General features: G+C 43.6%; 1 protein-coding gene, 1 non-coding gene and 1 pseudogene across 2 annotated transcripts; 2 read left to right on the plus strand and 1 right to left on the minus strand.

The window, feature by feature from the left end:
- The first annotated feature begins 2,357 nt into the window (after positions 1 to 2,357).
- On the plus strand, positions 2,358 to 3,758 carry LOC101700583 (replication factor C subunit 4 pseudogene; annotated as a pseudogene).
- A 6,661-nt stretch (positions 3,759 to 10,419) lies between these two features.
- Positions 10,420 to 20,871, plus strand: LOC101710474 (tubulin alpha-3 chain). Its single transcript, XM_087202867.1, has 5 exons — positions 10,420 to 10,597; positions 15,381 to 15,603; positions 17,050 to 17,198; positions 17,620 to 18,300; positions 20,468 to 20,871. The coding sequence occupies exons 1-5, from the start codon at positions 10,595 to 10,597 to the stop codon at positions 20,762 to 20,764; spliced, it is 1,353 nt and encodes a 450-aa protein (XP_087058993.1). The 5' UTR covers positions 10,420 to 10,594; the 3' UTR covers positions 20,765 to 20,871.
- On the minus strand, positions 13,385 to 13,491 carry LOC147820914 (U6 spliceosomal RNA). The gene has a single exon (XR_015448010.1). It is a non-coding gene; the product is annotated as a U6 spliceosomal RNA (small nuclear RNA).
- Positions 20,872 to 20,969: the final 98 nt, after the last annotated feature.

Raw genomic sequence — 20,969 nt, forward strand, 5'->3', positions numbered from 1 at the left:
GGCATGAATGAGTTAAAAAATATTCTGTTAAAAGCACTTGAAAAAATAGCAGGTGCAGAATGAACTTCATGTTTTTTCTTAAAAGCAGATCAAATTCTGATCCTTAAGGCTGAGAAGTTGAGATGAGTATTTATACAGAATTTTAAATAACTTTTTTTTTGGAACCGAGAATTGAACTCAGGGACTCCTGCTTGCCAGGCAGACAATGTACCGCTGAGATACATTCCCCACCTAAAATAACTCATCATCTAAGCCTCCCACATAATTTAGTTGCTTCTTCTCACTATTCTTTGTCCAATTCAGTATTTAAGTAAATGTTTCATATCCTTATGAGACCTCCTGTGTCATGTAAAATTGGTATCAAATAATTTTGTATGCTCTTCTCCTGTTAATGTGTCTTACTGTCAGTTTAATTCTTAGTCCAAACTGGGACCTCCCTAAGAGGTTGGAAGTGGACTTTTGCTGTTCCTACAGTTTCTGGTGAGGGAGATACAATCCTAAAAGGCTGGGATGCCCCCATTTGCTCTGGGCCTTTGTATGGGATTCTGAGAGAACTGATGAAAGCCAGAAGCAGTAGGAATTCTTATGAAAGTCAGCACTACTATATTTCTGTCTGAAGTGCCTGATTACAGAGGCACCCACTCTCACAATCTCCTTGTTTCTTCCTTTCTGAATTCAGATTGTCAAGAGAAAAATATTTGTAAGAATTAATTCTTTGACTTTTTGCTCTTGTGAATCTGGTTCTGAGTACCCATTGCTTATTGATCCATAGCTTCCCAGGAATAGTCAGCATTTTCCCTGTCTCTGTCTTTTGTGTGGTTTATCATAAGGAAAAGATAAGTTTCTCCTTCAGCCTTGCCTTATGTCTTGAGGGCCTGGCTTTGTGACCAGCACAGTTAGTCTTTCTATAGCAGGAGGGTGCAGCTAGTTAGGCAGGCAGCAGGAAGCTAGCCAGCTGGAATTAGAAACACATGCCTCTTTGTCTGAAGGGGTCAGCTCTCTCAGTGGAATTTGTTTTAATTATCTCAACCTTCCTTGTCTTGCTAACAATGAGGTTCTTTCTTTCTGAGGCTATCTTGGAAGAGATTTTGGATCCTAAAGGTAATTGCATCTTTTGCAGCTTTGTTGGGACACACTTCTTGTATCCATGGTTAGTTAAATCACATGAGGTCTCTTGGTTTTAAGCCATTAAAAAGGTTTATTGGCCTTGAGTCACAAGTAAGGATTGAAGACATGGGCTTTTATATGTAAAAGGCTTTAGGGGCAGGGATATAGCTCAGTGGTGCCATGTCTGCCTGGCAAGTGCAAGGTCCTAAGTTTGATCCCCAGTACTGGGAGGAAAAGTAAATAAATAAATAAATCTAAAAGGCTTTTTCCTGTTGGGAATCAACTCAGGGCCTTGTGCATGCCAGGAAAATGCTCTACCACTGAGCTATATCCCCAGCCCAAAGTAACTGTCAGAGCATTCTTATCCTGAAGTATGTCTTATTGTTACCTATAGAAAGATCAAGCTAGGTACGGTGGCACATTCCCCTAATCCCAGTGTTAGGCAGGTGGTTAGATATTAGCAGGACTGAGGGACATAGGGAGGTCCAAAATAGTACTCTTTTCTGGTTATAGTTAAATAAAGAAACACAGTCCTCAATGTATAATCATTTATTAGGATGCCAGGTACGGTGGCACATACCTGTAATCCCAGGCTGAGGCAGAAGGATCACAGTGAGTTTGAGGCCAGCCTAGAATACATAGTGAGACCCTGTCTCAAAAATAATCATTTATTAGGTCTCAGATCCAAAACCACAAGATCTCTATTTGTAGAACAAGGCATACATTATTCTTGGTTGCCATAGTCTATGGCCCAATGATATCAGGAAAGAAAACATTCTTTAGAGACCCTCTTGCCTGGGCCTAGGACCTGATTTCGATTAGAACTTTTTCTTTCATAAATTTGTTTTCTAAATTTCTTACATGATTAAAGGCCCCTGAGGGAACACCGAGAATTAGAAAAACATTTGGCTATTTCAAAGTAACCTTTTAAAAACCCCCAATAAGCATCATAATCATCTAAGTTCCCCGAACCACAGGAGTAACTCTTGTGCATATAAAAAGATATCCAGGCCCTGGCGGGCCCGGCTAGGGGGAAATTTGGCCCGCTGGTCTCGGCTGTGTCTGTGAGTCTCCTGGTTTGTAATTCCAGCACTGGGGGACGGAATTGAGACTTCTCGACCACCTTGTCGTTTCCCCATCCCGAAGCTCTGGAAATGAGTTGTTGACGCACTCACCATGGCTACCAGCGGCTGAAAGGCCCAGGTTGCACAGGTCCCACTCGGGAAGCCAGTTTGCAGGGTGAAGTAATCATGCAGGCATTTCTAAAAGGAACACTGATCAGTACAAAACCACTGTCAACCAAGAATCAAGATGTTGCTGCCACTGCAGGAAGCAGTGGAGAGAACAAGAAAGTCAAACCTGTTCCATGGGTGGAAAAATACTGCCCAAAATGTGTGGATGAAGTTGCTTTTCAAGAAGTAGTAGTTGCAGTGTTGAAAAAATCTTTAGAAGGAGCTGACCTTCCTAATCTCTTGTTTTATGGGCCACCTGGAACTGGAAAGACATCTACTATTTTGGCAGCAGCTCGAGAACTCTTTGGGCCTGAACTGTTTCGATCAAGAGTTTTTGAGTTAAATGCATCTGATGAACGTGGAATACAAGTAGTTCGAGAGAAAGTGAAAAAGTTTGCTCAGTTAGCTATATCAGGAAGTCGTTCAGATGGGAAGCCATGTCCTTCTTTTAAGACTGTGATTTTGGATGAAGCAGACTCTATGACCTCGGTTGCTCAGGTAGCTCTAAGACACACCATGGAGAAGGAGTTGAAAACCACACGATTCTACCTCATCTGTAACTGTCAGTCAAATAATTGAACCAGTGCCCTCTAGATGTTCAAAGTTCCACTTCAAGCCTCTCTGAGATAAAATTCAACAGCAACGGTTATTAGACATTGCTGAGAAGGAAAATGTCAAAATTAGCAATTAGGGAATAGCTTATTTTGTTAAAGTGTCAGAAGGAGACTTAAGGAAAGCCATTACATTTATTCAAAGTGTTACTCAATTAACAGGCAGAAAGGAAGTCATGGAAAAAGTGATCACAGACATTGATGCGGTAATACTCGCTGAGACAATTGATGGAATATTTGCTGCATGTCAGAGTGGCTCTTTTGACAAACTGGAAGCTGTTGTGAAGAACTTAATCAGTGAAGGTCATGCAGCAACTCAGCTTGTAAATCAACTTCATGATGCAATTGTAGAGAATGATAACCTTTCTGATAAACAGAAGTCTATTATGACACAGAAACTTGTTGAAGCTGATAAATGCTTAGCAGATGGTGCTGATGAACACCTGCAATTGATAAGCCTTTGTATAACTGTGATGCAGCAACCAACTCAGAATTGTTAAGTCTGAAAACTGACCAAAAGCTCACAAGAAATGCTTTGTAAAATACAGGTTGTGAAAACAAAAATGACCAAACCAAAAAAAAAAAAAAGATATCCAAACATTCACAGGGGTGTAGATGCCTACTGACACTGCCTACTTTATTGCTTGCAGGTATGAGTCTCTAGATAGCTACTCTACAATAAATTCTACCTATACATCTGTATGGCCACCTATGGTCTTGACTGAATTCTTTCATCAAAGGCACATAAAACTGAGGAAAGCCAGGGACCAGTTCTTCATGGTGTCAGGACCCAGTTTCCTGGTGACACCAGCACTTAGGAAGTTGAGGCAGGAGAATCTCAAATTTAAGCCCAACCTGGGCAACTTAATGAGACCCTGTCTCAAAATTTTAAAATGGGCTAAGGATGTAGCTCAGCGAGATAGCACTGGGTTCAATCTCCAATACAAAGAAAGAAAGGAAGGAAGGAAGATATCCAATTAGCTGGGTGCAGTGGTGCTTGCCTGTAATCTCAGCTACTCACATGGCAAGAGAGAAGCAAGTTTGAGGCTAGCCTGGGCAAGTTAGTGAGATTTTTTCTTAAAATAAATAATAGGAATGTCTGAAGGTGTAGCACAGCACTCCGTGGGTTCAATTTCCAGTAATGCAAAAATAAATAAATAAATAAAATAAACAAATAAAGCACACAAAGGCCATAACAGTTAGCTTCAGGGATTCCCTTAGCAAGATTAAAGAACAGAAATCAGATATAGAACTAAATTTAGTCTCCACTTGTCACAAATTCTTCTCTGATACCTGTATACTCCCCCTTAACTTTTTTTTTTTTTGGCGGTACCAGAGATTGAACTCAGGACCTTGTGCTTACAAGGCAGGTGCAGTGCCACTGAGCTACATATCCAGCCCTCCCCTTTACTTTTGATTTCCTGTCCCTGGCCTCCTAGACCTTTTGGATCTCTAGGGCCCTTAATTAAACCTTTCCTTATGAAAATCCTATCTCATTTCTTTAGCAAATTCCTCTCTCTCTCTCTTCTTGTAGTAGTGGGGATTGAACTCAGGACCTCTAGGTGGTAGGCAGGTGGTCTACTCAGCCCCTTTAACTTCCTTTTCTGAACAAAATTTTCAGAAAGAGTGTCAGCCTGACTTCCAGGCCCAAAATACACAGGTTACTTATGTAGATACTGACAGCCAGAAAATAAACCGGACAGGGACTCTGGGAACATCCAAGCAAGTTTGCTTTGTTGCATCTTACATCTTCTACTACTTCCTGGAGCTCTGTAATCAGGCTTTTTTTTGGTCTTGTTTTGGTTTTGGTACCAGGGATCAAACTCAGGACCTTGCACTTGCGAGGTAGGCGGTGAAACCACTGAGCTAAAACCCCAGCCCTATTTTGTTTTTTTGAGACAAGGTCTTTTTTTTTTCTTCTTTTGGTACTGGGGATTGCGCTTGTGCAGCAGGCGGCAAAACCACTGAGCTAAATCCCCGGCCCTGAGACAAGGTCTTGCTATGTGTATAGTTCAGGCTGGCCTTAAATTCACTATGTAGCCAGGGCTGGCCCTGAACTCACAGCGATCCTCCTGCCTCAGCCTCCCAAGTGCTGGGATCACAGGTGTGCACCACTGCACCTGGTTGTGATCAGACTTAATCAGCTCTAGTTCTTCCCATATTTTGGGCCTGACCACAAAAATATTTATTGGAGTGTTGTTTTAATTTAGAATCTTTAAGATGAAGAGCATTCCTTTGATGATGGAGATGCAAGATAGACATACAGATTTTATTACTATCAGGTCATGGGGGATATATGGTATGGTCACCAGATAGGGTCCCAAGGAGGTCTTTTCAAAATGGAGAAGGAAGGGCCAAGGACTTGGCTCAGTGTTTCCGCTGCCTGCCCCACAAGCGCAAGGACCCGAGTTCAATCCCCAGTACCAAAAAAAAAAAAAAAAAAAAAGGAGAAGAGAACCTCAACTCACTCCCAAACACAAGCACTTGAACTCCTTTCTGATATGTATTCATTTCAGGATTGTCAGTGAGAGGCATAGGCAACTTTATTAAGCACAATCAAATACACACTCAGAAAGGAATTTGGCAAGTCAAATATCGCATAGTTTCTCTTATATGAGAAACCTCAAATATAAATAAAGAGCAAAATAAAAAATAGATGATAGGAAATAGCAAGACAGATCTTTTGCATAATGGAAAGGAACCAAAAGAGGGAGGGAGGGGGGAGGATGAGGAGGGGAAAGAGATGAAAAACAAAAAGACCTAAGATGTCTTATGCATATGTACCAATTCTCCAAACAGAATGGGATCATTATATACTACAAACATGGTGTTTTTTAAGTTTTTTAAAAAGAAAGAATGTGGGTACTTGGTGAGGCAAATCTAGGGTGTTTATGTTGTCTATAGAGATGTTTATGTAGTCAAGACAGATGATCTATATGTATTCCTAGTGTCTGTCAGGTTACCCACTAGTGGACTATATTAAAATGCAAACTATTTGCATATGTTTAAAGTTTAAGCTGGCCATGGTCAGGGATTTAGCTCAGTAGTTCTGTCGCCTCCCTTGCAACCACAAGGTCCCAAGTTTGATTCCCGGTACTCCCTAAAAAATAATAAAATAAAATAAAATGCCTAGACAACATAAAATTATAACAATTCACTATAACTGCCCCACACCTGGGGAAAAATTTTAAAGATCCTAAAACTATACATCTCTGAGAATAAACAAATATGCACAAAGCTCCTTCTTGAAGAAAACACACATTCTTTTCCAGTTACTGGAAAATGTGTTACTATGTTTTTAAAACTTAATAGCTGAAAAAAAACCTTAATAGCTGGGTGTGGTGGCGCACACCTGTGATCCCAGCACTCAAGAGGCTGAGGCAGGAGGATTTCCAGGCCTGCCTGAGCTATGTAGTAAGACCCCTAAAAAAAAAATCTGGGGAAGGAACTAAAACAACCCTTATACCTGCTCTGGGGGAAGAAAAAAAAGAAAAAAGGGAAGGAAAAGAGGACCAAAAACTGGACATTTAACTTTTTTTTTTTGCTATGTAGCCCAGGCTGGCCTTGAACTCTCAGTGATCCTCTTGCCTCAGTCTTCTGAGTGCTGGGAGTATAGGTATGTGCCACCACATACACACACACACACACACACACACACACACACACGCACGCAAGCGCACACACACACACTCACACATATACACAAATTTCCAGCAAAATTAACCAAGTGACTAGCTTTGTTCAATGTCTCATGAAGTTGTCATAATTTAAACATAATTGTCAAAGTAAATTGTTAAGATAAACTTACATAAATGGAAATGGAATAAAAATTTTAAAATGAATTTTTCAATAATAATTCTGTTTTTAGTTTTTTTCTGGACATGGAGTCTTGCAATAGTCCACACAACTCCTGCCAACTTGATTCTGTTTTATAAAATATGTCTTAATTAAAAATAATAGGCCTGGGGATTTAGCTCAGTGGTTCTACCGCCTGCCTTGCACGGGAAGGTCCCAAGTTCGATCCCTGGTACCAAAAAAAAAAGTAATAATAATTTACAGCTGGGAACAGTGCTGCATGCCTGTAATCTCAGGTATTCAAGAGGCTAAGGGTGGGAGGATCACAAGTTTGAGACCAATCTGGGCAATTTAGAACAACTCTGTTTCAAAATAAAACAAAACAATAAATAAATAAAAAACGTTGAGGCTGGCCCGGGGATTTAGCTCAGTGGTTCTGCTGCCTGCCTCGAAAGTACAAGGTCCTGTGTTTGATCCCCAGTACCAAAAAAAAAAAAAAAAATGTTGAGGCTAAAGCTCAATACTCTCTGTCTGGGTTTAATCTTTAGCACTAAAAAAAAAAAAAAAGTTTCCAAAATCTTTGCAGCAACTTAAAACCTTAAATTTATATTAGGCTAAATTAGATTATAGATATTTGTTGAATATCTAGATCATTTTTCAAATAAGATGTAATACATTAACATTAGTTGCTAAACATAAGGTTAAACTTATCTACTTCTAGCTTATTACAAAGGAACAAAAGGAGGTCTGCTAATAAACATGTCCTTGCCAGGTGTGGTGGCATATACCTGTAATCCCAGCACTTAGGAGGCTGAGGAAGGAAGATCACTGCCAGTTTGAGGCCAGCCTGGGCTACATAGTGAATTCAATGGTAGCCTGAAAAAGAGAGCAAGATCCTGTTTCAAAAAAAAGAAAAAAGAAAAAAAGAGAGAAATTATATGATCAATCACTATTCTTGCTGTACTTATATAATCAGGGCAAATATAATGAAACTACACTTATTTTACAAATAAATTAGTCTTATTTTAATTATCTTTGATGAAAAATGAAATTACTATGGAGGAAAATTCTATGTTTCAAAAAAAACCCATACAAATATATATATATATATATAAAAATACATTGAAAGTGGGTGTCACCAGGGATTTAGCTCAGTGGCACTGGGCCTGCCTCAAAAGCAAAAGATCCTGAGTTCAATCCCTGGTACCACACACACAAAAAAAGAGGGTGTCAAACAGTGCCATGTTCAGTGACTTTAAGCTTCTTCCTCTTTATAAACTAACACCTGCACTTTTGTACATTCCATGAATAATTGACATTTCCAAGTTTTCTTCCACCCTCTTGACTTAGAATCACTAAAATAGAAAACTACTGGGCGAGGGATATACAAGGTCAGCGCTAGTGTGTCTGGGACCTAGGTTTGAACACAGCACTGTAAAAAACAAAACAAAAACCTAAAACTACCAGCTAGGCACAGTGGTGCACTCTTACAGTCCCAGATACTCAGGAGACTGAGAAAGAAAGATCAGTGGAGACCAGCCTGGGCAAATCAGTCACTTAACAAGACCTTGTCTCAAAATAAAAACATAAAAATAAAATGACTGAGGATGTAGTTCAATACAAGCCCTGGGTTTGATAGCTGGTACCACGAACACCCTCAAAAGTAAGACTTTCATTTTCCTAAATTCCTAACAAGCTAAAGCTGGACAACTTGACATAAACTTCAGAGAAATAACCACAACAAGTCATGTTTGAACATCCTTCATGCCCATTACTATATAAGCCACTTGAACAGTTTACCAGGACACACAATGACATCATCAGAGACATCCAAAGTACAAACTGGGAAATTTACCAACAATGTCCCTGCCTCACCTCCAACTAATAATGTTTCAAATCTAAATGTTCTCAATTGACTGTACTCTGGAATCAAAACTGGGTTGATATTGGCTCTAAGCACTAGTTTGCTTTTCTTTTGTTTCCATAAAATCTCTCTCATTAAATACTTTGTTTTCACACCCTATTGAAGCCCAACTTAGATGGGATCCCACCTATAACATCACCTTCTACAATGAGAATTAAGTAGTTAACTGTACTGAACTATTCTCATGACCAAATGACCAATATACACAGATTTGCTCTTCTCTGGAATTTTCTATGTAACATTTTCAGACTACAATTGAATGCAACCATGGAGGAAGCCATAGATAAATGGGGATTACTGTGTAGGTAACTCACTGTAACACTTACTTTTGGGGGGAGGGTGGTTTGAAACAGGGTCTCACTGTTTAGTTCAAGCTGGCCTTGCACTCACTATGTAGCCTAAGCTAGCCTCAAATTCCCATCTTAGCCACCCAAGGGCTGGGACTTCAGGTGTGTGCCACCATACTCAGTTCTAACTTCTTCTTTAACCCTTCATTTCTTATGAGGGTTTCTATGCCAGGTAAAACTTGTATTAAACAAACTTGTGTGCTTTACCCTTGATGATTCATTTGTTAATTCTCTGGCTCAGCCAGGACCCTGAGGATGGAAGAGTTTTGCATGCTGTAAGGACAAAAATAGAGTCTCCCATAGGTCTGCAGCAATAATGTGGGCGTCGGGGAGGCAGATCCTATGGGTCTGGGGGAGTGAACCCAGGGCATCAGCCCCCTTTCCAGGAACCTTGGAAACCCTACCTGTCCTTTCACTGAGGTATGTGTGGATAATAGGTAACTGATTGGCTTCCTGCAACAGCCATGTATGGGGTCTCCTGCATCCCCCTCTTCCCCCCAAGAAAAGCCAAACTCCTGGTCTGGCCACAGTCACTCCAGCCCCATCGAGCCCCTCCAGTATCACAGTCTTTTTTTTTGGTACCGGGGATCGAACTTGGGTCCCTGTGCTTGCACAGCAGGCAGAGAAACCACTGAGCTAAATCCCCGGCCCTGAGTATCACAGTCTTTACCATGGTCCATGTACCTTGCAGAACCTTCCAGCTCATTCCTCTCCTGCTCTGCCCACTCCATCCAGCCCTCTCTGCTGCCTGGAAACATCTTGAGTCTTCCTTCAGGAGCTCCCACTCAGAAGTTTCAGCCGGGTGTGGTGGTGCAGGCCTGTAATCCCAGGAGTTGGGAGGCTGAGGCAGGAGGATCGCCTCGTGTTCAAGGCCAGCCTGGGCTATGTAGTGAGTTCAAGACCAGGCTCAACTACACGGAGAGACCCTGTCTCAAAAAAAAAAAAAGTCTCAAAGTCTCCGGGAAGGCAGAATTAAACTTGTTCCCTGCTGTTTGTCAGTCCCGCCTCTGGAACTGTATCGAGTGGTCCACACCTCACAATCATGCACGAGTCAGGTTACCTAGGAGCTTAAAATCTTAGCAGCTGGCTATGCAAACATCAGCACCATAAAGGATTGCCTAGAACCCTTGCATATTGTTCGTTGCATGTGCGAAAGTTCCAAACGTCCTTTCATAGTGACCCTCATAACACCCTGTAAAGCTCAGTAGTGAGATTGAGCACGTATGTCGTTCAGGCGGCACAAGCAACAGCAAAGTGTCCATGGCCCCTAAGCACGGCTTTTTCTTGTTTCCAGGCTCAGTCCCCACACTTCCAGTCAACAGAGTCTGGAAAATTCCTTCTGGGTCACCATGTCCCGCTAAAATGACAACCAATCAGAAGGATCACTTCTCTAGTGGAAAATGGCCTATAACGATTGGGATTTTAGCCTGGGGACCGCCCTAAAGCTGTTGGAACCAATGGTAGTTGCGCAGGTGATGAGCCAATGAAGACGCGGCATACTGCGTGGCGGCCGGTCGTTGACCACGCTGTGTGTGCTTGAGAGGAGGCAGGAGCTGTGTGCAGGCGACAGGAAGCGTCATGGTGAGCCATGAACAATGGGCTTGGGACAGTGGGGACGGACCCAGTGTGGGCCCTGGGACATTGGCGAAGGTGTGGGGGTCATGGCAAACGCCCGTAGGGTCTTGTAGTAAAACGATGGTGGAAATAGTACATAGTGGAGGACGGGGGGGGGGCGGGGGGGGGAAGGCGGGATTTAGCTCAGTGGCACCGCACCTGCCTCACAAGTGCAGGGTCCTGAGTTCGAACCCTGGTACCAAAAAAAAAAAAAAGAGAGAGAGGAAAAAACCCCCAATATAAAAAGCCGGGGAGGGCCGGGGATTTAGCTCAGTGTTTCCGCCGCCTCCCTCGCAAGCTCGAGGACCCGAGTTCGATCCCTGGTACCACAAAAAAAAAAAAAAAGCCGGGGATTTAGCTCGGTGGTTCCACCACCTGCCTCACAGACACGAGGACCCAAGTTCGATCTTCGGTACGAAAAAAAAAAAAAAAAGTACGTGGAAAATCTCACCACCTCTATTAGGTGCAGTTTTTTTGTTTGTTTTTGTTTTTTTGAGACAGAGCCTTGGTAGGTAGCTCGGGGGCTGGCTGGCCTCTAACTCGAGGTAGTCCTGCTGCACCTCCCAAGTACTGGTAGCACAGGCTTGTACCACCACACCCGGCTAGGTGTGTTTTATTGTTGCTGATTATACTTCCAGGATGTTTTTTTTTTATTTTAAGCAAGACCAATCAAACGGTAATAGGTATATTTATTCTCTCTGCCGTTTTTTTGCCTGAAAGGTAGCTCATATATACTCTTGCATCTTGTTTTTCATTGTAAAAAGAAGTCCTGCTGGGTTCCCTGGTGAGTGCCTCTAGTCCACCTGCTCAGGGGCCTGGTGCTGGAAGGTTGCTTGGGCCAGGAGTTAGGAGCCAGCTGAAAACAGCGGACTTTGTTTAAAAAAAAGAAAAGAAAAGAGAAAGGTGTAGTAACCTCGTTATACATAGATCCACATTCTCTGCAGCCACATAGTATTCCAGTGGGTGCCTGCACCTTACTGTACTTTATTCAACCTTTCTTTTGCTTAACTGGTCCTAGGGTGGTTTATAATCGTTTACATGGAAACCAGCAGTGAGTAGTAACCTGTTTGCTGGTGTTAGGTGTATGTGTGGGATTCTAGAAATGGATGTCTGTGATTTTGTAGATATTGTCAGATTGCTTTCCATCACCAATAAATGAGGATTCTTGTTCTCCTGCTGAAGGATAGGCTTTTGCCTTTAATTTGTTCCTTTTTTATATCTTTAGCTCATACATGCCTTCTAGGTAATTGTTGAATCAATACATTAACAGTCTACATATCAGTGGAACCAACCTAACACCTCTGTCTTTGTATCAACTAAGTGGCATATGTAAGTGGCATAAAGACAGTTTTATGTGGAGAGAGGGCAGAAAGACCCTTTTACAGGACTTCACATGGTCCAGTTCACATTTCTCTCTCTCTCTCTTTTTTTTTGTGGTACCAGGGATCAAACTCAGGACCTTGCACTTGTGAGGCAAGCACAGTGCCACTGAGCTAAATCCCTGCCCCTTACTTTGGTTTTTTTGAGACAGGATCTCACTGTATAGTTCATGCTGTCCTTGAACTCACTACGGTATGTATCCCAGGGTGGCCTTGAACTTCCATCATCCTCCTGCCTCAGCTTCCTGAGTGCTGGGATTATAGGTGTGTGGCACCACACCCAGCTCCATTTTTTGTTGTTCATTTTGAGACATGGTCTCTCCAAGCTATATAGGCAGAGCTTGCCCTTGTAGTCCTCCTACTTTAGCCTTCCAGAGTTCTGGGATTATAATCATGGGCCACTACATCCAGCCTCCAGTTCAAGTTTCAATTGTACTCAGTTAACTAAGGTGAAGAGGTAGACAATTTAACCTTAATTTCCTCTTGAAACTGAAATTAATAAAGTTGGGAACTTCTAAAATTTATAAAATGTATTGTGACTCTATAACAACTCAGACTAACCTTAGTGTTTTCCCTCTGTGAAAGTTGGTTTTGAGACTTCTTTTACTGGTAAAACATAGAATTAAGCACCTCAAAAACATTTTTTCTGGGCCAGAGATTTACCTTAGTGGTTCTGCCGCCTGCCTCGCAAGCACAAGGTCCCAAGTTTGATCCCCGGTAACAAAACAAAATTTTTTCTTTTGTGATTTTGCAGTGGAACTCAGGGCCTTGTGCATGCTAGGCAAGTATTCCTCCACTACTGTAAGTTTTCTTTCCTTTTTTTTTTTTTTTTTTTGGTGGTACTAGGGAGTGAACCTAGGACCTTTGCACTGAGCTGCATTCACAACCCTTTTTATACTCAGGCTCCAGAGTAGCTGTGATTAGGCAAGCACCATCACAACTGCCCCAGTTTTTCAGCCAGCAGGTTGAGGCAGGGAACTCATAAATTGGAAGCCAGCCTGGACAGCTTATAGGAACCTGTCTCAAAATTAAAAAAAAAAAAAGTGCTGGGAATGTAGCTCAGAACACTTGTCTAGGATGTGCAAGGCCCTGGATTCATTACCCAGCCCACAAAAGAAAAAGAAAAAAATGAATGTGACATAAAATTTTCCACTTAACTCATTTTGAGGTATACAATTCAGTGACATTAAATAAAGATATTATATAACCATTACCACTATTTCCAGAATTTTTCATTAACTTCAGTTCTTTTCTTTAATGTGCAATATATTAATTCCATTCATTATATTTTTCCCTAGAAAATGTATTTTTTAAATTCACTATTTTATCAGAGCCTCAGGTTGCCTGCCAGTGAAGATTAGGAAAAAGAGAAGGCAAAAGTATGCAGCACTTCACGAATTTTTGTCTCATCCTTGCATGAGGGCCATGCTAATCTTCTCTGTATCGTTCCAGTCTTAGTATATGTGCTGCTGAAGTGAGCACTAGAAAAATATTTATTTTTTTAATGATACAATTTTATTTAGGTCTTTTTTTTTTTTGGTACTGGGGATTAAACTCAGGACCTTGCACTTGGGAGGCAGGCAGCAACACGACTGAGCTAAATCCCTAGGTCTTTTTATTTTTATTTTATTTTTATTTTTTTGGTACTGGGGATTGAACTCCAGTCCTTGCACTTGCGAGGCAAGCAGCAGAACCACTGAACAAAATCCCCAGCCCCTCCTAGGTCTTTTCATATTAAACATGTTTCTTACAGTCATTTTTTTTTTTTCTTTTCTTTTTTTTTTTTTTTTGGTACCAGGGATGAAACTCGGGCCCTTGTGCTTGCAAGGCAGGTGGCAGAACCACTGAGATAAATCCCTGGCCCTATACTCATTTTTTCTACTACTATCCTGAACCTATAGGTACGTAATAGTTAATGTCCTGGTTGACCAGTTAAATCATCTATGTCATTTCTGGGTTAGTTTTTATTGGTGGCCTTATTTCTTCATTATAGTCATATTTTCCTTCCTTCTTTCTTTTTATTATTGAACCAGGTTTTTTTTGTTGTTGTTGTTTTCTTTTTGGTACCAGGGATTGAACTTAGGTCTTTGGACTTATGAGGCAGGCAGCGAACCCACTGAGCTAAATCCTCGGCCCTTCTTTTTATTATTTATTTATTTATTTATTTTGGTACCAGGATCAAACTTGAAACTTTGTGCTTGTAAAGCAGAACCACTGAGCTAAATCCCTGGCCCTCCTTTCTTTTTAATACCTGAGAGGTTCAGATTGGATACCACACATTATGAATTTTATATTACTGGGTTATACATTTGGCAGCATTCCTTTAAATATTTTTGGGCACTTCTAGACATGTGATTAATTTGCCAGGAGCCAGTTTGATCCTTTGGAGGGTTACTATTCTGCTTTCTTACGTGGGTTCAGGAAAGGCTTTAGTATGGGTCTGATTTGGTCCCACTACTGAGGGGTTCTGAGAGTCATAGGGTCTTTCCACCATGATTGAGGGACACATGAGCTGTCCCCAGTCCAAGGTGAGCCCCAGCAGTGCCCAGCCTGCCCCTCCCTGGTCTCAGCAGCTCTCTCCCACACCACATGTGCTGGTGGGACTCAGCTGTAGACACAGGTGGACTCTGCTGATTTGCAGAGCTCTGTGCACGCTGCTGTGTCTTGTGCGCGCTGCCCTGTGGTTTCTAGCTGCATTGGCCTCCCTGAACACCAGCCTCTCTCCTCAATTGAGGGAGATCCCTGGGCTGTGTTTGCCTTTCTTCTCTCTCTGTGCTAGCCTGGAAACTCGTGAGCTATCTGGGGTGATCCTTGGTTTACTTTGTTTCCCAGCTCTGAGGAATCACTGTCTTGTACTCCCTGTCACACAGTCTGTGAAAACCCTGACTTCATATTTTGTCTGATTTTCTAAGCCATTGCTTAGGACACAATATTATTAAATCTGGTCCTTGGGAAGAAACAACTATGCTTGATTTATATTTTTTCTGTACTGGTTATTGAACCCAGGGCTTTATACAAAGCCCCTTTCTTTCTTTTATCTTTTGCGACTGGGTCTCGCTAAGTTTCCCAGGCTGGACTACAAATCGCAGTCCTCCTCCCTCAGCCTCTCAGAGTGCTAGGAATATAGGCAGAGGTAATTTTTAAATATGTGAATTGCTGGGAATAGGAAGGACTGTATTTCTGTTCCTAGTTCAAGTATGTCTGTACTCATGTTGGATAGGCAGGTGTTCTGATATAAAATGATCACTGGAGGCTCAGGAAACCAAATATTTTGTAAGTGCTGATTTATGACAACAGGTCTCATTTGCATTTTGTATAGTTTGTATGGCTTTGAGGACAAATGGGTTTCACATTGATGTTCTGGTTCCCAGAGGGAGTGTATCTCTATCCACGTGGGGCAGGCAGGTGTCCAGATCGGCAATGCCTGCTGGGAATTGTACTGCCTTGAACATGGAATCCAGCCTGATGGTCAGATGCCTAGTGACAAAACCACTGGTGGTGGGGACGACTCCTTCAACACGTTCTTCAGCGAGACTGGGGCTGGCAAGCACGTGCCCAGAGCAGTGTTTGTGGACCTGGAGCCCACGGTGGTAGGTAGGTGCTCGGGCCCTGGATGGAGGCTTTCCAGGGAGGGTGGGAGAACCTTGCAAAAGCCCCACGTGGTGGTCTCCTTGAATCCCTCAGCAAGAAGCACAGGATTTATAAGCCTGCGCTCATGACACTGTGGGGTGAGAAGCTGAAAGGTTTGTGACTGAAGGTTCTTGACTCTGGGGCTCAGGAAACCTTGACCGACAGGGAAAAGCTGCTTTGCCAGCAGGAGGATGGGCTATGGAGAGAGTCCTTCTGGCTGGCCCTGCCCAGGTCAGGTGGTTTCTGTATAGACCCTGTGTGCAGTGAGCACAGGCCTTGGTTCCCTCCTTAAATGCTGTGGAGGTTCTCATGCTGGTGCACGAGTCTGGACCTGCTCTTAGACATGAAACTAAGAATATTTATTTGGTTCCTCATGATTAGAACCCCAAAGTAATTACAAGAGGTGGAAAAGATGAGGCAGGAGGATGTGAAATTTGACCCCAGCTTGGGGTTTCCAACAACTTAGTGAAATCCTGTCTCAAAACAAACAAACAAATAAAACCTACTGGTGATGTAGTTCAGTGTGAAGACCGTGTGTTCAGAACTACCCAAGAGAAACAGAGTGACAAGGAGAAGGTGGGAGAGGAAGAGGAAGAGGAGGAGGGAGGCAGGGAGGAAAGAGGGAGAGGGGAGAGGGAAGAGAGTTTTTAGTATCCTTCAAGAGATACAGATGTCACCTTATAGCCTGCAAGACCCAAGCCATTTGGGTGTTGTGATGAGCCTGTCCCAGCAAAATCACACAGTCACACTCACCTGGTGTTTGCAAGGGAGTTTTAGGTTTTATGTTTGGTTACAACACTGGTGATTGAACCCAGGGCCTTTCACTGAGCTACATCCCCAGCCCTTTTTAAAATTTTTGAGACAGGATCTCGCTAACTTGGTACATCACTCAGGCTCGGTTTGTCCTGTGATCCTGCTGCCTCAGCTGCCCACAGTACTTGGATTACAGGAGTGTGGCTCATGACTTCTAAATTATTTTCTTTGACGTAGCTGTAGGTAAGAAAGAGCTAGCCGCCTGTAGAATCACCTGTGTGGGTATGCGAGCGCTTTCTTTCCATCAGTGCAAAATGATCCTGCTGGCATTAACACTGTGAGTTCTTGGAGCCATCAATTGCATTTGTGCTCTGCAGAGATTTTTTGGGGGGAGGACAGGGTCTCACTTGTTCAAGCTGGCCTTGAACTCAGTATGTAGCCAAGGCTGACCTCAAATTCTCCATGGTCCTCCTGCCTCAGACTCCCAAGTGCTGCTATTACAGGCCCGCAGCACCACGCCCAGCTCACAGAGACAGTTTGTAATAGTCAAGGCATGAATAGCATGTGCATTTGTAGAGTAGCACCACCTTTGAGTGTGTCCCCTGTGGTGAGTAAAGCAGCCCCGAAAGGCTCACAGCTCACATGGTCTCTTTGTAGATGAAGTGCGCACGGGGACCTACAGGCAGCTCTTCCACCCAGAGCAGCTGATCACAGGGAAGGAAGATGCAGCCAATAATTACGCCAGAGGCCATTACACCATTGGCAAGGAGATCGTGGACCTGGTCCTGGACCGAATCCGCAAACTGGTAAGATCACTGAGACGGCATCATGTGGATATGGCTCCAGATGGGAGGGTAGGGCTTAGGCCAGTGGTAGCGAACCTATGGCACTCGTGCCGCAGCCCAGCTGGCTGTTTATCATTGAAAGCTCTGAAAGGTTTGCCATCACTGCCTTAGGCTATGAAGGGGTCAGACTCTCTGGCAGATCTTAGACAACTGAGTGAGGAGTCCCGACTGAGTCTGCAGAGGTCTTGCTGTGTCGTGCCTGTTGCAGAGCTCCCACAGATCTTCACTGTCTGGCTTTCTTTGCTTGCACATGTAACATGTGTTAGTTATGGATGTTTGAGTCCACATCACCTTGCAGAGGCAGAGAGAAGTGAGCCTGGGCTGTTGGGGTTGGCATTGTGGCCTCCGCAAGCCTTGGCTCATGTTGTCTGGTTTCTCACAGGCAGATCTGTGCACAGGCCTGCAGGGCTTCCTCATCTTCCACAGCTTTGGAGGCGGCACCGGCTCTGGGTTCGCGTCTCTGCTCATGGAGCGGCTCTCGGTGGACTACGGCAAGAAGTCCAAGCTGGAATTTGCCATTTATCCAGCCCCCCAGGTGTCCACTGCTGTCGTGGAGCCCTACAACTCCATCTTGACCACGCACACTACCCTGGAACACTCGGACTGTGCCTTCATGGTTGACAACGAAGCCATCTATGACATCTGTCGGCGCAACCTGGACATCGAGCGCCCCACCTACACCAACCTGAATCGTCTGATTGGGCAGATCGTGTCCTCCATCACGGCCTCCCTGCGCTTCGATGGGGCCCTGAATGTGGACTTGACAGAATTCCAGACCAACCTGGTGCCGTACCCCCGCATCCACTTCCCCCTGGCTACCTATGCGCCTGTCATCTCTGCTGAGAAGGCCTACCACGAGCAGCTGTCAGTGGCCGAGATCACCAATGCCTGCTTCGAGCCAGCCAATCAGATGGTCAAGTGTGATCCCCGCCGTGGCAAGTACATGGCCTGCTGCATGCTCTATAGGGGAGATGTGGTTCCAAAAGATGTCAATGCTGCCATCGCCACCATCAAGACCAAGCGCACCATCCAGTTTGTGGACTGGTGCCCGACTGGCTTTAAGGTAGGACTGGGTGAAGTCTAGTCATTGTGCCTGTCAGCGAACAGCAGACCTGCAGAATCATGCTGTCCCTGAGGGGCCACATCCTTTGGGGAGAATGACACTTCATGTTATCTATGGTGCAAAGAAAATATACGTAGTAATTAATTTGCTAAATCCCTTAAGGTTTCCCATATATGTTATGTATCCCTTTTTCCCTAAACTACCCTTTCAAATTCTAGGGGTAGTGTTATCAGCATCTGAAACTTTAGAAGACTGAGGCTGGTGGTAGAGCACTTGCCTAGCATCGTGTGAGGCCTTGTGGCTTTCTTATGTCATTTTCTATCTGGAATATCCCTGGAATTTGCAAATCCCCATAATCTCTAGAAACTCGTCACAGCTTACAAATATTAGGTCTGTAGCTTAGTGTAAGAAGAAAACCATTGCGGACAAGGGCTATTAACCCAGGATACAAAGTTGAAGAACACAGGTATGAAGAGCCAGTTAGCCTGGAAATTACAGTAAGTCTTGGAGCCTGACATGATTTGGCTTCCAAATACATGGTGCTTTTCATTTGGTAGATTTGTTTTTGAGATTTGTGTCTCTGGCTGTGTAACCCAGGTTGGGCTTGAACTTACGGATAACCTCCTGCCTCGGCCTAAGTACTGGGATTAGAAACGTGCCCCTCCATGGTCTCTGCACCCTGTGTGGTGGATGGTCCTAATGGCATCTGTTTCAGAAAGGCAGGGAGACATCACTGCCTCAGCTCCTTCCCAGGTGTTGATCTTCCTCCAGCTCCAGCATAATGTTCTCCCCATTGTCTAAGGTTCTAGTTGTTACTGGATGGGTGTATCGGTCAGTGTTTACCTGAGAAACATTTACTGCAAGATATGCAAATATATAATTTACAGATTGGCTCACGATGGCCCGGCCGCCCACAGAGTCAGGTGGAAAGAGTGTAAAGGTCTTTCTGTGCACTAGGGATCCCAAGGATCCAGTGGAAGGCCTGGAGTTCTGTATAGTGTCCCATGCAAGTCCATATCAGTAGGCTGAAAGGCTAAAGGGTCTGCAGCAGAAGCCAGGAGATAACATCCAAAGTGAAAGCCAAGAGTAGAGCTCCTCTGAGGAAGACAGAAACAATCCTTCGGTCTTTATTTCCCTTTTATAACATTTTGATCATAATCCTCCTTATGGTTGGGTGTTCCACACCCAAAGTATGCTGAGCCAATGTAGTTGGGCATTGCTTACTCTAATTGACAGTCAACATCAACAATAGGATTTTTACACAAAAACAAAAAATTGAACTCACTTTTATTTTTGCTAGTTATACAACATATTTTGAACATATTATATATTCCAGGGTTCTCATTTTTTCCTTGTGTTTTACTGTATAGATGTGTAACAATTTAACTGTTTCGCCATTAAACAGCCTTTTCAGGTTTGCTATTATAAAAAGTGATTCTTGTGCTGGGGATTTAGCTCAGTGGTTCCGCTGCCTGCCTTGCAAGCACAAGGTCCGGAGTTCAATCCCCAGTACCAAAAATAAGTGATTCTACTAAGTACATAAAAATCTTTATATGTACTGTTTTGTGCTCTGTGTGGGTGAATTAAAAAGTGAAATTAAGAGTCAAAGGGTATTAAATGTTGATAGATCATGCCAAAAAGTTGTTTGTTTTTTTTGGTTTTGGAGACAGGGTCTCCGTGTAGTTATAAATTACCTTGAACTCACCATGTAGCCTAGGCTGGCCTTGAATTCTGTGATCCTCCTGCCTCAGCCTCCTGAGTGCTAGGATTATAAGCATCCCCTACCATGCCCAGCAGTAACAGTTTTTATAGTGTTTTTTATAGTAGATCTGGGTCCACAGCTCCAATTTTTATTTTTTGGGGTTTTTTTTCAATTTGTGTTTTTTAAATAAATTTTATTTTATCCCATCTCCCCCCTCGAGCCCCTCTCCAATTTGTAAATATACTGTCATTTCTTTTTCTTTTTCCCTGAGACAACGTCTCTATACAGTTCAGGCTACCCTTGAACTCTATGTAGCTCATGATGGCTTGAAACTCTCAGCAGTCCTCCTGCCTGAGCCTCAGCCTCCTGAGTGCTGGGAATACAGGCATGTGCCACTATGCCCAGCTAATAAAGTTGTCATTTCTAAGGTGATTATAATCTTCACTGTATCTTTTCCTCTGGCAGGTGGGCATTAACTACCAGCCCCCCACTGTGGTCCCTGGGGGAGACCTGGCCAAGGTGCAGCGGGCCGTGTGCATGCTGAGCAACACCACTGCCATTGCTGAGGCCTGGGCCCGCCTGGACCACAAGTTCGATCTCATGTATGCCAAGCGGGCCTTTGTGCACTGGTACGTGGGAGAAGGCATGGAGGAAGGGGAGTTCTCTGAGGCCCGGGAGGACCTGGCAGCGCTGGAGAAGGATTACGAAGAGGTGGGTGTGGATTCCGTGGAAGCAGAAGCTGAAGAAGGGGAAGAATACTGAATAGGAGCGAGCAGCTGGCAGACAATCCTGTCTTCCACTGTCTTCTGCTACCCTGTAGCATGGCTGTCTTCAGGTTATTTACAATTAAAATTTCTGTGTAAATCCTTGTCTGTGTTGTGCTGCTCGTCTGCTCACAGGGGTGGACATGATCACAGAGCTATGTGGAAAGCTGGTCTGGGCTCGTCTGCTCCATGGGAGTGAGCCT

Source organism: Heterocephalus glaber, unplaced genomic scaffold (assembly GCF_053883595.1).
Source record: "Heterocephalus glaber isolate CG9 unplaced genomic scaffold, H.glaber_assembly_v1.0 deba00001781, whole genome shotgun sequence".
NCBI lineage: Eukaryota > Metazoa > Chordata > Mammalia > Rodentia > Bathyergidae > Heterocephalus > Heterocephalus glaber.

What these genes read in the sequence shown, in the direction of transcription:
- LOC101710474 (XM_087202867.1), top strand. An exon ending in CCTGGAGCCCACGGTGGTAG is followed by an intron (nt 15,604 to 17,049) that starts GTAGGTGCTCGG and finishes GTCTCTTTGTAG; the next exon opens with ATGAAGTGCGCACGGGGACC. An exon ending in GGTGCCCGACTGGCTTTAAG is followed by an intron (nt 18,301 to 20,467) that starts GTAGGACTGGGT and finishes TTCCTCTGGCAG; the next exon opens with GTGGGCATTAACTACCAGCC.